Below are 18,791 nucleotides of genomic sequence, written 5' to 3' on the forward strand. Positions count from 1 at the left end.
ATCACTTTGATTGACGTGTTACCTGTGAAATAAATAAATAAAAATATATTATAAGTTTTAAAAACAGAACATAAACAAATATTTTTTAACCAGTTTTAACTCGTTTTGTATAACGACTGCTAACATAATTTCGATGCATTTTGTTTTGATCGAAACCGGAGATAATTTTACTGTGTCTCAATGATATCAGGAAATATTATTATTTTGAAGGGATGTTTATTTCCGGGCCATTTTCGTAAATTGGGGGATTGTTTTTGCAGTGACATTGACAGTTTCTCGTGGTGTTTTGTACCAATAATATTTGTAAGGCATGTTTAATACTGAGAGGGGCGAGGTGTGTGTGTGTGTGTGTGTGTGTGTGTGTGTGTGTGTGTGTGCGTGCGTGTGCGTGCGTGCGTGCGTGCGTGCGTGCGTGTGTACGCTATTCTTTGTCTGAGACAGTGCATTCTTAAACAAACACAAAGCTGTAGACATATGTAGCTAAACAAATTAATATCCGCTTTATGTTCACCTACAGTGCCCAGTGCGATGAGATCACCTCGTATGTGTCGTCACATAACTAAATCGTGTATTTATCTCTTTGCGTGTGTGGGTGCATTTTCGCGTGCATGCGTGTGGCCACGCATAACCATACAGTACCCCCCGCAATATATCCTCCCTACTAACAAATAAAACACCAGCAAATATCCGAGAACGCTAGATGTCCATTTTTGTAAGGCATCCCTCGATGCAGTCAAACAAGGGAAATACTTAAATTACGACAACCAGATAAAAATATTTTAAATTTAGTTTTAATGTATAATTTTTCAGTAACAAATAAACAACTGTCGCAGCTTCTTCATTTAGGAAACAAAAACAAATATTCAATTGTTGAGAACATTGTAAATACCACTTGGATTTATTAAGTATCATGCGGAAAATGCAAATTAGATTCACCTGTACTGAAACGTCAGACAACGTACTTATTTGACCTTACATAATAATAATCATCATAAGGGTATGTCACTGACAAACTGCACGCGTTAACCGTGCAGAGAAATATACACGCAGGACTATCATTCTAATATGAGATTGTTCACGCATGTTAAAGTGGTGCTACCAGTTGGAGCTAAAAAGCAAAATCAATTTAAGTATTTCTGACTGCATTTGTGTCAGTTTTGAAAATAAGTCCGTCACCTGAATGGCACTTCAACAGCTAAGCGTAAACAGGAAACGTGACTCAACCCTTGAGCGACCGTTATAGATGCTGATGCCATACTATGCCCTGATCTCTTTGTTTACAGACCAACTGGAGCCTATGCATTTTATGGACGCTTCTATTAGTATGGTTACCATACCAAATTGGAAAGCATGCATATTTACGGTTATTTGTTGATATAAATATACATTATGGTTTTGATAATATGAATTCATCTATTCACCTATGTTCTCAATACTTGATTTTTATTGAATTTCCCTTCGCGTAATGATTTATTCTGATGTTTATAAAAATAGCTCTGATTAATTTTTCATGTTCATCAGATGTATTTTCAGTTTATTATCCAGTATCCATTTGCAATAAATTAAAATATCAATGCCCAGATTAAAAAGAAATTATTTTTTCAAATGATATCACTCCCCACAGTTTTGTAATAGGAGCATATGCAGTAATATACAAACACCCATTGTTCTTACTGTCCCATACTGGGGATTGACGTGGAACAGATATTCATTTTATTCTATGTTTGTTTGTTTGTTTGTTTGTTTGTTTGTTTGTTGTTTAACGCCGCATTGAGCAATATGCAAGCTATATGACGGCGGTCTGTAAATTATCGAGTTTTAACAAGCAAATTCCTGGTTAAACAAATATGTGCATCTAAGGCCATGTTGGTGAAAAACAGTTATTATCTATTCTCTGCCTCGCTACATTATCATCTAATAGACCTGATGGAGGTAGCCTTGTGGTTAATTCGTCCACTCTTCACGCCAAAGGCTCGCGTTCGATTCCCCCAATAGGTAGGTACACTGTGTGAAGCCCATTTCTGGTGTTCCCTACTGTGTTTGTTGTTTAACGCCGCACTCAATATTCCAGCTATATGACGGCGGTCTGTAAATAATCGAATCTGGACCAGACAATCCAGTGATTGATTTCATGAGCATCGATCCACGAAGTTGGGATCGATGACATGCATCAACCAAGTCAGCGAGCCTAACCACCCGACCCGTTAGTCGCCTCTTACGACAAGAAATCGTATCAATAGTATTAATTAGGTTCTGAATAAGATGTATTTGTTCATGATTTCTGATTTTTTCAATGCGCTAAGTGTTTTTCAAGCTATTTTTCAGGTACTTATTTCCTTTTCCAGCTGAAGAACATCCTAACTGTTACACACGTGATCATTTTCACATACATGCAGTAAAGCTGCAACTAAATTATCATTTCAAATTTTAATAATTTTCTTTACAACATAGATATGGTAATCCAGCACGTGTTAAGATCTTACCTAGGGACAGATCATTTGATATTCTGGGATCTTATATTGAGACCAAATATTTTTTCAGCTATAGATGCAAAAGCAGATATTTTATTAATTACAACTAAGAGCGAAACTAATTTTTTTTTTTAAAAAGCACTATGCAACAAATTAATTTTTGTGGCAGATAATTTCTTTTTTTCCTTCAATATGAAGCATAATTATTTATTTCGAGAATTTTCGGGGACAATTAATTTTATTCGATAAAATCTCGGCCCCTCCCTATACAATTAGTCCCGCCGGACATTCCTGTCCTGTGAATCATGTCCTTTGACATGTTCACTGATGCATTGATCAAATTGTTGAAAAAAATCCCACTGTCTCACATTCATTGTAAGTGTGGATGAAGATAAAATAATTCTTGTGGCCTCATGGAACAATGACATTGTACAATTGTCATATGTACAGAAAAGGATGCTCTGTTTTGACGTTAAAATTATCATGTATCACTGCCAAATCACTGTTCGAAACAATATATTGTTTAATGTGGCAGTTGTCAAAACATACATTGAACTCTTGTTAATCAAGCGGAAGGTCGTGGTTCGATCCCTGGCCTGGTCATACCCTACGTTAAAAGATGGTTGTTGTTACCCTGTGTGGCGCTCGACAATAAGGGGCTAAAACAAGGACTGGTCGGCTCGGAGTCAGTATACTGTGTCTGAGTGGGGTTTTCGTGTTAAACTGCGGCATGATATATCAGTGGACTAGCACTATAAAATCAGTATTAGTCCGGATTAGTACAAGCACACACACACACACGCACGCACACACACACGCACGAGCGCACGAGCGCACGCACGCACACACACATACGTGCATGCCTTTCGATATATAATTGCAATAACCTTGAACACACCTCAAAGATGTATTTTCAAATCCCAAAATTTAAAATTATCATCAGTAGACATTAATCTTTATACAGAAAAAAATATCTACGGTACAGATTTTGAACATTTATTATAGTTTTGAATATTGTGAATTATTGCAAAATTTAGGTTCATATTTAATGTCTATGGTTGTCCCATGACTTGTGGCTTTCTTCCGACTTTGGTGACTGTGTATGAAAACCGTATGGAAAGTTGAGTGGTACAGACGTTTCCATATCTCCAGATTTGTTGTGTATGAAACCAGCCTTACACTGAGTGAGTGAGTGAGTTTGATTTAAGGCTGCTTTGCACACTATTCCAGTTATATCGCGGGTATCGACTTAGTGGGAGGAAAGCCCGAAGTGATGCAGATCTCAGTCGTTTACCACAGTTATGGAGCTGACATATCCAGAAACTTGGATTCGAACCCACGAATAGAGGTTTCTGCCGTACCCAAGGGAGGCAACTCAGAACAAAGAATTAAAGTGCCCTATGCCACTAGGCCACACCAGCTCCAAACAAGCCTTACAATGGTGAATGGAGAAAAAAACAAATTGATTATTTCTCCATGTGTATTTAGACATAGACACAATGGTTTCTTGCTTGTGTTTTATTCAGAAAATGTCAACAAGTTCACCATGACAAATATCAAAACTAAAATCTCCATTGTTGATGAATTCAGTTGACAGAAATTGTTCCAGACTTTGTACCGTATTCGAGGTAATAAGCGCCCCTCTCTAATAAGCGCCCACAGCTATATTGCTAATATATTGGCTAGTGAACAATCCCAATTAGCACCCCTTCCGATTGATCAATGTACAAAAGACTTATTTATTACGCACACATGTGTTATATGCACCCTTAATTATGGGCAATTAAATTCTGGAAAAATATATCTGTCGTATATAAACATTTCAGGCTGTCAGCATAAACCACGAAACTTATCTTTCAACTTTGTTTTTTTCACCAAAATAATATTCTAATTACAGCCCCCTATCTCTAATTTTGAGAGCGCCCTGGGTGCTTATTATGTCAAATACGGTATTGTGAGAAAACAAACATGTATTGTTCAGAGAGTAATCTTTCAGTTAAAAGTATTTTTTCCATTCAGAACATTTCAGTTTGTGTCTTATAAACCCTCCAAAATCATAAATTTGGTATCAATGACAAACAATTTATTGTTTTGGCCTTAATGGTGTTTCTCAGGCAAATGTTTTCAGGATCAACATGAACCATTGCGAATGTTCAATCATATTGATGGAAGCAGCTTTTATGTTCCTTATTTTGCCAGCTGCCTCTGGTTTAAGTAATAGATACTTTTCCCTTGTAATAAAAATAAATAGAGTTGAATGTTGATGACTGCAGCTTGGATTTATCCATATTCTCTCACCTCGTAATATATATTATATCCGACGTAATAAGTGCCCTGCTCTAATAAGCGCCCCCGGCGATATTTGCCAATATATTTTCCAGTGAACCATCGCAATTAGCAACCTTCCTATTGATCAATGTACACAAGACTTATTTATTCGTGTATAATACGCACTTGTGTGCTATATGCACCCCTAATTAAAATCATACACGATGGAAAGTTCAATAAAAATCAAGTATTGAGAACATAGGTGATGAATTCATACTATCAAAACCATAATGTATATTTATATCAACAAATAACCATAAATATGCAAGCCTTCCTTAAATTAATTAAATTCTGGAAAATATATCTGTTGTGTATGATACACACAGACTTTCCTTTGGATCATTTCAGGCTGTCAGCATAAACCATAAAATTTACGATATCGCAACTCTTTCACCAAAACTATATTCTTATAAGAGCTCCCTATTTCTAATTTTGAGAGGGCCCTGGGCGATTATTACGTCAAATACAGTACATATAATATGAAAAGGTCAACTGTCATGAAGGTGAGTTGACCAGCTGCTTGCGTGATATTGACAGGTATGTTACATATTATGCTTGGCATATTAAAATCTACTGCAGATGTCCTGTGTTTTTCTCACTACCAAGTACAGTTCAGCGTTTGGACTAAAATATTGCCAACAAATAGATATTTTATTCATCAGATATTGCTTTCCAAAAGTGACAAATGTTGAATTAAAGTTTTGAAATGATTAACATTTCTTTCTCATTTAAACAGATTGAATTTTTTTTATCTGTTCTCTTTCCATATCAGAACAAGTCAATATTGTTGTCTTCAGATTTTGCTTGTTCTCATTCCCAAATTATGTCCCTAAACGTGTTGACATGATTATTAGGGCAAGGGAGGTATTTCAGAATTTAATGATAATACCTGTTCATGGACAGATTAATACCTTCCAAACTGATTTAATTTATTTTTAAAAATTAAATTTAAAAACAAAAAAGAAAGAATTAGTTTGTTGTGGCCTTATCAAGACTTGATCCTGAGTCTTGCTTGAAACCTGTACTTCTCAACAACACTGTATGCCGTTCTTGAAGCATTAGGGGTCAGTGTGCAGAGTTGCGTCCCTTGGACACACCAGAGACCTATGATTGTTGGTTCGAATCCCGGTTCACCGCGATTATGTTTCTAGGTTTGTCAGCACCATACCCGTGCTCGTGGGTTTTACCAAAGTGGTAAACATCTAAGACATGCATCACTTCGGGCTTTCTTCCCACATTAAGCTGACACACCATGATATAACTGGAATGCTGTTAAAAGCAGCATTAAACCCAACTCACCCACTCACTCACTCCCAATTGAAGCACCATACAAAGACAGGCAACCTTTTGATTTTCAAACTTGTTTTAATCAGTTGGTTTGTATCATTAAACAGACATTGTGGCTCCTCAGGCAATCATTAAATAAACAATATCCTCATTCACACCTACACAACAGAAACATGAGACATGTACACACCTACAGCCCCAGTGACACGGTCTCCAAGGGATACAGATTAACTGTTAGTGTAAGACATTAAGAGCACTATCATCGACTGAATGAGTATATTGTCTGCATTGTTAACAACAGGAGCCTGATTGTGATATTCATGTCGCAAACATTTATCATGATGACAATATGTGTATATTTCAAAGTTGCAACATGTGTTAATAAATTCATCACTTTTATATTTATGCATCTCATGCAATTCTGTGGCACTATGGATGACTAGAATTGTGATTTGTGCAGCAGAAGCAAGTGGGAGAATAAGTTTGACGGTTGTTTCGGAGGTTACTCCATGTTAACAAGCTGGATGAACCATTTATGTTAAACTGGTGGAACCATCCATGTTAACAAGCTGGAGGTACCAAACCTGTTAACAAGCTGGAGGAACATCCATGTTAAGAAGCTGGAGGAACCATCCTTGTTAACAAGCTGGAGTAACCATCCCTGTTAAGAAGCTGGAGGAACATCCATGTTAACAATCTTGAGGAAGCATCCATGTTAACAAGCTGGAGGAACCATCCATACTAATAAACTGGAGGATCCATCCCTATTAACAAGCTGGAGGAACTAAACCTGTTAACAATCTGGAGGAACATCCCTGTTAACAATCTGGAGGAACCATTCATGTTAACAAGCTGAAAGAACAAACAAAGGTAACATGGAAGCTTCAAAGTTAACATACATGTAGCCTGGATGTTTCTATGTTCTTAATGGCACTAAGTAAGTATCAGTATCAGCAATGTTATCTCTAACCAAGAATGTACACCATCAAAGTGAGGGTGAACTGTGGTCTTGTTACTTTCAGAAACCTTATCCACTGATACAAAGTACAAACATTTACAATGGTTCCCCACTAACAAAGTACACAGGGTGAACAAGTACCATGATATTATGCATATATCGTTAATATGTACTTAGACACAAAGTACATTTTGTACCATGTACCATGGTACAGTATTATGATTACAAAGTCATTATGTATCAAGACACACATACTTTGCTTACAATGTCATATGTACCAATAAACACATAATTTGCTAACAATGTCATGTGTATCAAGACACACATACTTTGCTTACAATGTCATATGTATCAATAAACACATAATTTGCTTACAATGTCATATGTATCAAGACACACATACTTTGCTTTCAATGTCATATGTATCAAGACACAAGTGATTTTGCTTACAATGTCATATATATCAAGACACAAGTAATTTTGCTTACAATGTCATATGTATCAAGACACATATCATTTGCTTACAATGTCAATATATATCAAGACACAAGTGATTTTGCTTACAATGTCATATGTATCAAGACACAAGTGATTTTGCTTACAATGTCATATGTATCAAGACACAAGTAATTTTGCTTACAATGTCATATGTATCAAGACACACATACTTTGCTTACAATGTCATATGTATCAATACACACATACTTTGCTTACAATGTCATATGTATCAAGACACACATACTTTGCTTACAATGTCATATGTATCAAGACACAAGTGATTTTGCTTAAAATGTCATATGTATCAAGACACAAGTGATTTTGCTTACAATGTCATATGTATCAAGACACAAGTGATTTTGCTTACAATGTCATATGCATCAAGACACACATACTTTGCTTACAATGTCATATGTATCAATACACACATACTTTGCTTACAATGTCATATGTATCAAGACACACATACTTTGCTTACAATGTCAATATGTATCAGGACACAAGTGATTTTGCTTACAATGTCAATATGTATCAAGACACACATAATCTGCTTACAATGTGAATACGTATCATAACACACATGGTTTTCTTCATATAATGTCAATATGTACCATGACACAAGGACTAAGCTTACAATCGCACTACCAGAATGTAACATGACACACATACTTTGCTTACAATGTCAATATGTACCATGACACATATGACTTGCTCAAGACATCCAGGTGTACAACCTAGGCAGATCCAGAGGGGTCCAGTGGGTCCAGGGGGTCCAGACCCACCATTTTGAAAACCAAAATTTAGTTTGTTGTAGGCAGTAAAACTGACTGAGAGAGGATTTTGATATTTTGGATCCCTCCCATTTTAAAAGGCTGGATCCACCCTTGTACAATATACAGTGACAAATGTTATAGGATCTGGCACTTCAACACTACATGTGAAGTATGGCAAAAAGGTAATATGCATACAGCAGAAAAGTACAAAACATCACGACAGCCAGTGAATGTGACACACCATAGACATCTGCTATGAAGACAGGCATTTCTGCATTGGACAACTTCTACATTGTTTGAAAAGTATTTCAGGGCTACAGACCCCATCATCAGGTCCAGTGCTGAAGTAACACTTGTTATGTTGACATACAGACAGCTACTCAAGATAGACACACATTCTACACCGTCTGTGCAAGCACCTGCAGATGGTATGCCAATTCACTCGCGTGTCTTTGATGGCAGACGATGTGAACTTTATACAATGATATCATGAGTCGGCAAGAACAGCACGATGACAACAACGACAGCATGATCACAACAACGACAGTATGATCACAACAACAGCTACATGACACAGTTTAACCAAGCCTTGCTTCTGACTAGATCACCTGATTCTGTTTCCGTTGTGAGTGAGTTTGGTTTAATGCTGCTTTGAACAGAATTTAAGTTCCACAGACTGTGTGAGGGAAGTCCAAATTCCTTATATGTTTACCATTTTGATGAAACACACAAGCACAATCAAGTAACGTGCCAGAGATTAAAAGGATTAACATGTTTAGAAATGTAATTGACTAGATCTACTGTGATTCAAAGAGCCAAACTGTCAGGCAAAAGAAAGAATACACCCAAGTTTGATGGTGGCTAAAATGAAACAAACAAAAAATGGTTATACAATGGTGATGTATTTGACACAGGCATCAGATCTTACGTTTGCAGTGATTTCTGTAACTGTTTTCAGCCTGGTAACGTTTTAATAACGTTATAATTGTTTGGTAACATTCAATTTTCAGGTGTATACAATCTTTTCCCTGGCGTTTTAGAAAGAAACTTTTATCTGCTTCTTTGGTAAGTAGATGTTTTCTGGAGCAATATTCCCCTACAACTGATACAAAATTGAGAGCCGTTGTATTGGCTGACAGAGCCAGGTGAGGGTTGTCGCGTAAAGACTTCTGCTGTGCACCCAAATACAACACTTTTCTATTACTTGATTTACAGATAAGCCATTCCAAACTTCCACAAATGTGGAACAGTATTCGTCATCCAACCCACTGAATTTGTGAACATATTTCAGCAATATATGAACTCCAAAAAGGTTGTCCTTTTATCTGTTAACAAACACTACAAGCAATATTTTCCTCATTTCATTTTTTCTTCCTTACCCTATAAACCATCCAGGCTATCTTTCCAAAATCATAAAAAAAAATATTTTGACTTTCAACATTTGACCACCTTTGGTTTTGAAGAAAACACTGAAAATCAAGTAATAAACACCAAAATAGCTTTATACAGTCCAGCACTATTACATAATAGCTAAACCAGGATGGTTCAAGCAAAAATTGTTTTAGATACTTGACATAAACCATAACATATCATGGAATACACTGTAATGTTGCCATTTATATGATTACCACAAATAACATGTCGACTAGTTTTGTAACATATCTACACATTTACATGCAATAATATATTGCGTGGTGGATGGAAATAATTGCATATTATTAATAAAGTATTTCAATGATAAGTATGATTTAATCTGCTGCATGCTAAGGTATGCTTCCCAAAGATGCCATCATGTCAAGGTCCAAAACAGTCAAAGAGGGGACTTTATGAAGTCAAAACCAAAACGATGAAATCTTTGTGAAGCAAATCCAGAGTGAACGGATCATGGTGGAACATCATGAACATCGTCTGATGAACATCGTCTGATGAACATCATGAACATCGTCTGATGAACATGATGAACATCATGAACATCGTCTGATGAAAATCATGAACATCGTCTGATGAACATCATGAACATCGTCTGATGAACATCATCTGATGAACATCATGAACATCGTCTGATGAACATCATGAACATCATCTGATGACCATCATGAACATCATCTGATGAACATCAGATGACAGACAACAGACTGGAAGAGCTACATAGATTTTGATTGGATGTGAGAAGTGTTTGTTGCCTTTGGTGTCTCCATAGCAACATCAGCCTTGAGCTCCCAACATCCTTACCACCATAAATAATACAAAATCTGCAGTAATAATAAAATTTTAATTTTTTGCCTTTTTTGTAGCAGCTGGTAGCTTTGTATTGCCCTTGTCATTTTGAGAGATTGTTAATAAGTAACTGATGTCTACAGATTTACAATGAACAAATTCTTGAAAACTAGTTCTAAATTTATATAAGTAGCCAATGTATTTTTAACTGTTTAATTTTTGGAGTAGACATATGAATAGTGAGTGAGTATGATGTTACGTCGCTTTTAGCAATATTCCAGCAATATCTTGGTGGGAACCTGAATTTCAATGGGCTTCACACATTGTACCCACGTGGGAAGTAGACATAGAACTGGATTGGCCAGTTGAACATTGAGCTCTAGTGGATATGATTGATCAATGAAGACATCCAGTTCATGGATAAATGAAAATCATTTAGTTGATCATTTTGTACCGGGGGACAAAAAACAATGTTCTAACAGAAAAATAATATCAGTATTCACAAAATAATGAAAGACATGGGAAAATCTATCATGACCATTTTTCTCCAGATCTACCCTTGTCAGATGCATCTTACAAACAGACACATTTTATAAAAATTATAGAAAATATTAACATTAAAGAAAATTAATTTTCCAATTGTGTGATTAATATCAGAATTGGGTAAATGCCAAAGAATACAATATAACATGTTGAAAAATTTGTCTCTTTAAGTTAACAATAACTGTAAACAGTGGTATAATTAATTGTCAATTACCTTTTAATTTTTTTTCAGTGGCCTAAATATTTTAAAGTGAAAACATTTACCGTAGTAATTGCCCTATCATTAGTAAAACAAGACACACAAGGGTTGATGGTACAACCACGGAACTGACTCCTGGAGAATCTTTCTTGGCAGGTCCTGACCTGCTCTCATCAGAGCTGCCCGTCATGTACGGTGTTTCTACACGATTCTCATTCGTATCAATATCTACTTTATCATTGTCATCGACATTGCTCACATCCATATTGTTATCCACTTCATTCATCATTACATCCCTGTCCTCATTGAATCGTGGCTTCTCCTTCCTGTGTTTCTTGCTCTTCTTGTCTTTATGTTTCTTGTTCTTCTGTTTCCTTGAGCCGCCGTCGGAATGGCCGACTTCCTTGTCCTTCTTGGCCTTCTTCCTGTGTCCGCCACCGCCACCGCCACCGGCACTGCTGCCGAAGCCGATTGTTGTTTCATCTACAGTGAAACCTGCTTCTGTCACTGTGTCCAAATCTGGCATGTCATCAACTCTACCTGGAATACAAATCAGATATTTTGGAGTAAGCGCTTAGTCATTTCTTAGTTATATCTGTGTTTAAGATCCAGTTATTTCAAAATGGGAACAATTTTGTTTTTCCTGACTTGTAAATTCTGTCTTACACCTTACATATTTTGGTCAGGAATGTTGATATTGAAAGGGAAGTAACTCTTTGATATGTCATCCCATAAAGGTTGGATACAAAGGCCAACTACTACTACTACTACTACTACTACTACTACTACTACTACTACTAATCAGGATGTTGTTACATTTGTTATTTATAAGAATGTTGTTACTTATCTTTTGTATATGTAAATATTATTGCAACTAACACCAAACACTAAATGAGAGCCACAGTCTCAAAATATGAAAACAAACCCTTAATCCAGTCCATGGTGTGATCCTAATTAGGCAATGGGCCATTAGGCCTAATAAGGATTCTAATTAGCAGGTTATACACTGCATCAATCCTCCTTTTAATTGACTTTTAGTCAAAATTTTCATATGTTGTATTGTGTGAGCGAGTGAGTGACATGTTTTTACACTGCTTTTAGCAATATTCCAGCAATATCACGGCAGGGGACACCAGAAATGGGCTTCACACATTGTACCCATGTCAGGAATCAAACCCGGGTCTTCGGCGTGACGAGCGAACGTTTTAACCACTAGGCTACCCGACCGCCCCTGTTGTATTGTGTACTTTAGACATTCACGATCTTAATCTCACGAATATACATATTTATTTCCGCTTACCTTCCACCTTGACATCTTCCCGATCATCTCCATGAGGGTTAGTGGCAACGCAGGTGTAGTAATAGAATGGTTTGTTACCAAGCTTCTTGATGTGGAGACGCAGTTCAATGGTGCTGTTGCCGACGTAGTTGATGTCAATGTGGTGATTGTAATCGTTCTTTATCTCGATACCATTTTCCATCCACATTGCAATGCCTTGTGGGAAGGAAGTTATCTGACACTTCAGCACCTTGCCTTCATCCTCGTCCTCATCCTCTTCATCCATATCACCAACAAGGGTCACCCTGGGAGGGTCTAGTTGCAAAAATGTGACACTTTTTTAATGAAAATCTCTATATATTTTCTATGTGTATCTATCAGTACAGACCAAAACAGGAAGAAATTCCATCCTTGGTATTATATTTCAGATAATTTTTGTGGTATCTGGATAATATCAGAAGAGTCAGGGATGCTTAAAGCTCTCAACGCTACTGTCGAACCAGTTCGACAGGTGAATAGCATAAGGACATCCATAAACAAAACATCAAGAAAATTTTACATAGTAATGTGTATTTTTCTATCAGGAATAAATGTGCAAAGTATTTCTTCAATTGGACCCTGTATAATGAAGCACCAACTGTTTGAAATCACCCACCCCTTACAGCGCCTTACCCTAAAATTAATCCAGCAGGCAGGGCTAAGAAGTGTGAAAAAAATTCAGCAGGCTAAAGGTGAACAACATCATAAACATGTTATGGGTGGAATTTGACAAAAAATGACAGTTATTTCTACATTGAACTATTTGGGATTTAAAAGAATTGATTACTACTCTTAGGGAGGAGCATGAAAAAAATACAAGTACTTTGGGAGACACATGAGAGGACCTTTTGAGGGATCTACACTGTTAAACATTACCCAGAGTTGTATACTTACATTCAACGGTCACTGCGATGAGGTTGGAGTTCGGGCCGACCATGGACTCAAAGCCGTTGGTGGCCACACACTTGTAGACTCCCTTGTCCATCTTGGACACTGAAGGGAACACAAGCTCCTCGCCCTCCGACACTAACACAGAAACACAGCAGAACATCAGTGGAGGAAGCTCTATGCCACACTTTATGATTTTGTTTGTTTGTTTGTTGTTTAACGCCACACTCAGCAATGTTCCAGCTATATGACGGCGGTCTGTAAATAATCCAGTCTGGACCAGCCAATACAGTGATTGACATCATCAATCCACGCAATTGGGATACAATGACATGCATCAACAAAGACGGCAAGCCTGACCACCCCATCCCGGTAGTCGCCTCTTATGACAAGCGTAGTCGCCTTTTACGGAAAGCATGGGTTGCTGAAGGCCAATTCTACACCGGACCTTCATGGGGTCCATACTTTTTTAGGAGAATCTCACTCTTAGGAGCAACATGCCTGAACAAGGTTATAACAAACATGGACTGCTCTGATAAAACAGGAAATTCAATATATTCTTAAATATAAGATAGCTACGTGAAAATTCACAAAAAACCCAATGAAGACCGAAATGTTGTTTATTTCACGATAAAAAAGATCCCGCCCCATCAACACCAGAATCAATGAGCACAAAACCTCAACCATCAAATCAGACAGTAAATCAGCCATTTTGGACCATATCGGCAACTCTCCTAATCACAACATAAACTTGGGACATTGTACCAGGGGGTATCAGGTGGTAAGGTTGACCAGATCTGTTACATTCTTGCAAAAAACACATTGCAAACACGTAACTTCACCAGAGTTGAGACAAAAGCCATCAAAGAACTCCAAGATGACAAGACCATCAAGATTGCCCCTGCTAACAAGGGCAAGGCCACAGTCATCATGGACACTGTCCACTTCCATGATCCCACCACCTACTCCAAGCTCAAGAAGGACCCAGCTGCTAAACTCCTTTCCCAACATAAAACCCTCCTCAAACAACTAAAAGACCACTTTGAAAGTAGCCAAGTACTTCACCACCAACTCTCCGTCAATCATACCCCAACCACCCTATGCCAGAGCCACCATCAAATTCCACAAGAACCCTCCTTAGCCTGTCTACTTGTGTGTTCTTTTACTACACGGCCCAACACCTAACCAGAATCCTTGCCCCCTTTGGAAAATCAGCCGACACCTACATCTCTGACTCCACGGTCTTCTGATCCAAACCCAAGAACATCACCAATCAGATCAAATCATCAGTTGTAGACCTCTCCACCAACGTACCTAGAGATGACACTCTGCAAATTCTCCGCCGTGGCATCACTGAAACTCCTCTTGAAACTAGCTTATCCACAGAATCTATCATCGCAGTCACCACTGCCTGTATCTCCTCTACCTACTTCACCTGGGGGGATGAGTACTACCAAGGTAGTACCAACACATACACGGCCTACCCATGGGACTCCCACTCTCTCCCATCCTAACTGAAATCTTCATGACTTCTTCGAACAGCAAGCCCTCACCACATCGCCCATCCAACCTATTTACTGGTAGAGGAAAGTTGCCGGCACCTTTGTCATCCTAAAACAAGACCAAGATCCAACCCTGCTACTACAACATCTTAACCAACAACATCCCTCGAGTACAGTTTTACATCGAAATAGAAAAGAACAACCAACTACCCTTCCTAGATGTCCTTGTCTCCAGAAGCCCAACAAACAGAATCCAAACCAGTGTCCAAACCAATAGTATATCCACTTAGAACTAAGACCGACATCATCTCCCCCCTCATCAAACGAGCCATCAACCTCTCTTCTGCTGACACCAAACCTGAGATCGAACAACTCGGCCAAGTCTTCGCCCACCTCAAAAATTATCCACCCAATCTCGCCGACAAAGTCATTGCCTCTGTACTCCATCCCACACCCAGATCTGCGACCCTTAAACCTGAATCAAAGCCCTTCCGCATCGCCCTCACATACATAGGAAAAGCCTCCCACATCACCAGCCGCCTCCTCAAACAGCTTGCCAATATTGACACCCACTTCACTACCTCAAACTCCCTCAACACCCTGCTAAGAGCCAATGTCAGAAACACAACCAAACCTCAGGAGCCTGAAGGTGTAGTTTATAAAATTGACAGCAACTGTGGACAATCTTACACAGGTGAAACATCCCGCTCCATCAACACAAGAATAAAAGAGCACAAATAATTTGTGTCTACTTTTACTTCTTAGGGCTTTGAAAACACAGTACGCGAGGATACTGTATTAATAAATTCAAAAATGTTCTAAACTGGAGTGGAGTTGTTCCAAAGATTAGTTACATCTTTAGCATCCCTTGTGGCCACAGGTGGCCCAATGGTTTCTCTGATGGTCAAAATCCCAGTTCAAATCCCAGATTCTACCCAGTTATCATCTTTTTTCTGTCCAAAAACTTTGGCTTTCACAAATGTGGTAACAATTACCCGCATCATTTTGGGTTCACCTTCCACAAAAAAATGCCTTGCCTATATTGGACTGCATGAAGACATGCATTCACCCAACTCTCTCAGCACTCCCAGCTTGCACTCCTTGCCACACACACACAACTCACCCAGGACTTCCCTTGGCACTTCCAGTGACTGGACATTCATGTTTTCAGTCATCTTGTACCAGGAGACAGTTGGTGCTGGGACGCCCAATACATCACAGGTCAAGGTCAAGGACCTCCCTTCCAGCACTGATGTGTCAGGAGAAGACAAATCTGACCGAACCACAGCAGGACCTAACAACAGCAACAGTAGGATATATTGTCATACAACTTGAATTGGAGAGACAAATCCAGGTGTGAAAAGTCACCATTTGAATGATAGACCTGAAAGAAGGACTGACACTTTGTGTACAGTGTCTGAAAACAGGTGGGATGGGCACACCCTCCACCCCTGGAACTAAAAGGTTCATGTACATTCTTATCTATTATCTGCATACAAGCTATTAGATAAAATAAAGGAAAAATTGGCATAGATTACGACCTTTACACTTGCCAATAAGCCCACTTTATCAGTGAGTGAATAGGTTGGGTTTAATGCCTCTTGTAACAGTATTACAGTTATATCGCGGTGTGTCAGCTTAAAGTGGGAGGAAAGCCCGAAGTGATGCAGGTCTCAGACATTTACCACTTCAGTGAAACCCACGAGCATGGTTATGGTGCTGACAAACCTAAAAACATAATTGGGGCGAACAGGGATTCGAACCCATAATCATAGGTTTCTGGCATGCCCAAGGGACGCAACTCTCTGCATAGCGAATCGCGGCGCCTTAGAAGACTGGGCCAACCGTGCCCCCCCACTATATCAATTACTTAAACATATTATTAACACCCTGTATGAGGTGAAGAGAATGTGTTAGCTGTTAACAATTTAATTATTTTGTCTGATCCACGACATAATGCAGACAAAATACTCTCCAAAACACTTCGTATCCCTGTCCCTTTCCGTCCACCCTTCAATCTATTGTAGGGTTATACAGGAATTTACAAGGCCATCAAAAATAAGTTTGTTTAAGTCAGATAAAACAAAAAAGGGACAAATTAATTTTTTATCTTTTTTTATCTTAATGAATATTTGAGTAGGCAGATCTGTGATTCGAGTAATGAAAATGAATGAATGTATTTTCAATTATGCAGGCGTATTCCTGCTTTTTCACAGTGGCCTGAAAAATGTCAAGGCAAGCAAACAGTTCATGCTGTCTTGGAATAGTGGCTAACAGCTAGGTACCATAGCATGACCACCCAATCCAGAGATTTTTACTCCTTAAGACAAGTGGGTACGGGTAGCCCAGTCAGTTTAGGTGCTGCAATACACTGTGCAGAGTTGCATCCCTTGGGCATGCCAGAAATCTATGATTGTGGGTTCGAATCCCGGTTCACCCCGATTATGTTTCTAGGTTTGTCAGCACCATACCCATGCTTGGGGTTTCACGAAAGCGGTAAACATCTAAGACCTGCATCACCTGCTTTCCTCCCACATCAAGACATGCTAACTTGAATAGCGTTCAAAGCAGCGTTAACCTCAACTCACTCACTCACTCACTCTTTAAGACAAGCACAGAGTGCTGGGTAGCTAGTCTGACTCTGGATTCTTGCACAGGACAAGGATTTTATAAATATTGTGGTGTTGCTATGCAATGGAGCAGGGCTGGGAAGGGTAACTCGGATACCTGGGTCGAGTGGGTCCTGAGTAGGACCCAGGTACCCACAGGACTACCCGGACCTGTGGTTAGTCATGTGATATATATTGTTTGATGACAAAAATTATCTAAAACTTTATGGTTACAAAGTCACTAATATCCTATTTCTTTCTGACAATGCACCCATTCCTTCTGACTTTTATATGTTTGAATAAAGATAAAACTTCATGCATTAAACTTCAGTGTATGCATGAGCGGATCGTCTTACATGTGTATCTAAATACATTTTGCCAGGGCTACAGTCAAACTTTTCCAAATTGGACAGTTTGTACCTATCTCTAAATATCTACAGCGGGTACCCAGGTAGGGTTGGGTAATAGGATGGTGGGTACCCGGGTAGTAAATTTGGACCCGTCCCAGCCCTACAATGGACTCACTGTTGAGTGTGACGGTCTCTTCATTAGATCCTCTAGCATTGACGGCCCGACAGGTGTACTCCCCAAAGTCTTCAGTTCTCAGGTCATGGATGTCTAACGTCAAGGTGAACAACTTCTCCTCGTTGCGCATCTCTGCCTTGTACTTGGCGTTATACTCAACCTTTGTGTTGCCTCTGTACCACATGACATCACCGAGGGGCTTGGTGACCACCTGACACTCCAGCCTTGTGTTCCGGCCCATCTCCTGGGTGATCATCTCACCCTGTACAGACACTTCCGGGGAATCTGAGGGAAAAACAAAGGTTACATTTGCTTTATGTTCTTAAGGAAGAGGTCCACCTCCATGGTCTAGTGGAAAGAGCTTCTTCCTCGAGGGCGGAAGGTTGGTGGTTGATCACCAGCCTTGTCATACCAAAAGTAATATTCTGTGTTGGAGTGGGTTATTAATGTTACATTGCATCTCAGCATGATCAAACTGGCATAAATCTGGATAAGTACAAGCTGACTCACTGACACAGACACAGACACAGACAAACACAGATAAACACAGACAAATGCACCCGCGCACAGACAAATGCACGCGCACACAGACAAATGCACGCGAGCACAGATAAACGCAAGCGCGCAGAGACACACGCACGCACAGACACACTCGCGCTCACACACACACACACA

At 38.9% G+C, this 18,791-nt stretch overlaps 1 protein-coding gene across 1 annotated transcript in view; it reads right to left on the bottom strand.

The window, feature by feature from the left end:
• Positions 1 to 8,089: 8,089 nt before the first annotated feature.
• The window catches only part of LOC139479602 (hemicentin-1-like), an 80,619-nt gene continuing 69,917 nt past the window's right edge, over positions 8,090 to 18,791 (bottom strand). The window contains exons 19-23 of the mRNA XM_071262445.1: positions 18,117 to 18,401; positions 16,106 to 16,276; positions 13,487 to 13,618; positions 12,575 to 12,868; positions 8,090 to 11,814 (exon numbers count right to left, since the gene is read on the bottom strand). Coding sequence (XP_071118546.1) covers positions 11,336 to 11,814; positions 12,575 to 12,868; positions 13,487 to 13,618; positions 16,106 to 16,276; positions 18,117 to 18,401 — 1,361 coding nt within the window. The 3' untranslated portion in view covers positions 8,090 to 11,335. The remainder of the gene's footprint in view (positions 11,815 to 12,574; positions 12,869 to 13,486; positions 13,619 to 16,105; positions 16,277 to 18,116; positions 18,402 to 18,791) is intronic.

This window comes from Haliotis cracherodii, unplaced genomic scaffold (genome assembly GCF_022045235.1).
Source record: "Haliotis cracherodii isolate W230 unplaced genomic scaffold, xgHalCrac1.p SCAF_1, whole genome shotgun sequence".
NCBI lineage: Eukaryota > Metazoa > Mollusca > Gastropoda > Lepetellida > Haliotidae > Haliotis > Haliotis cracherodii.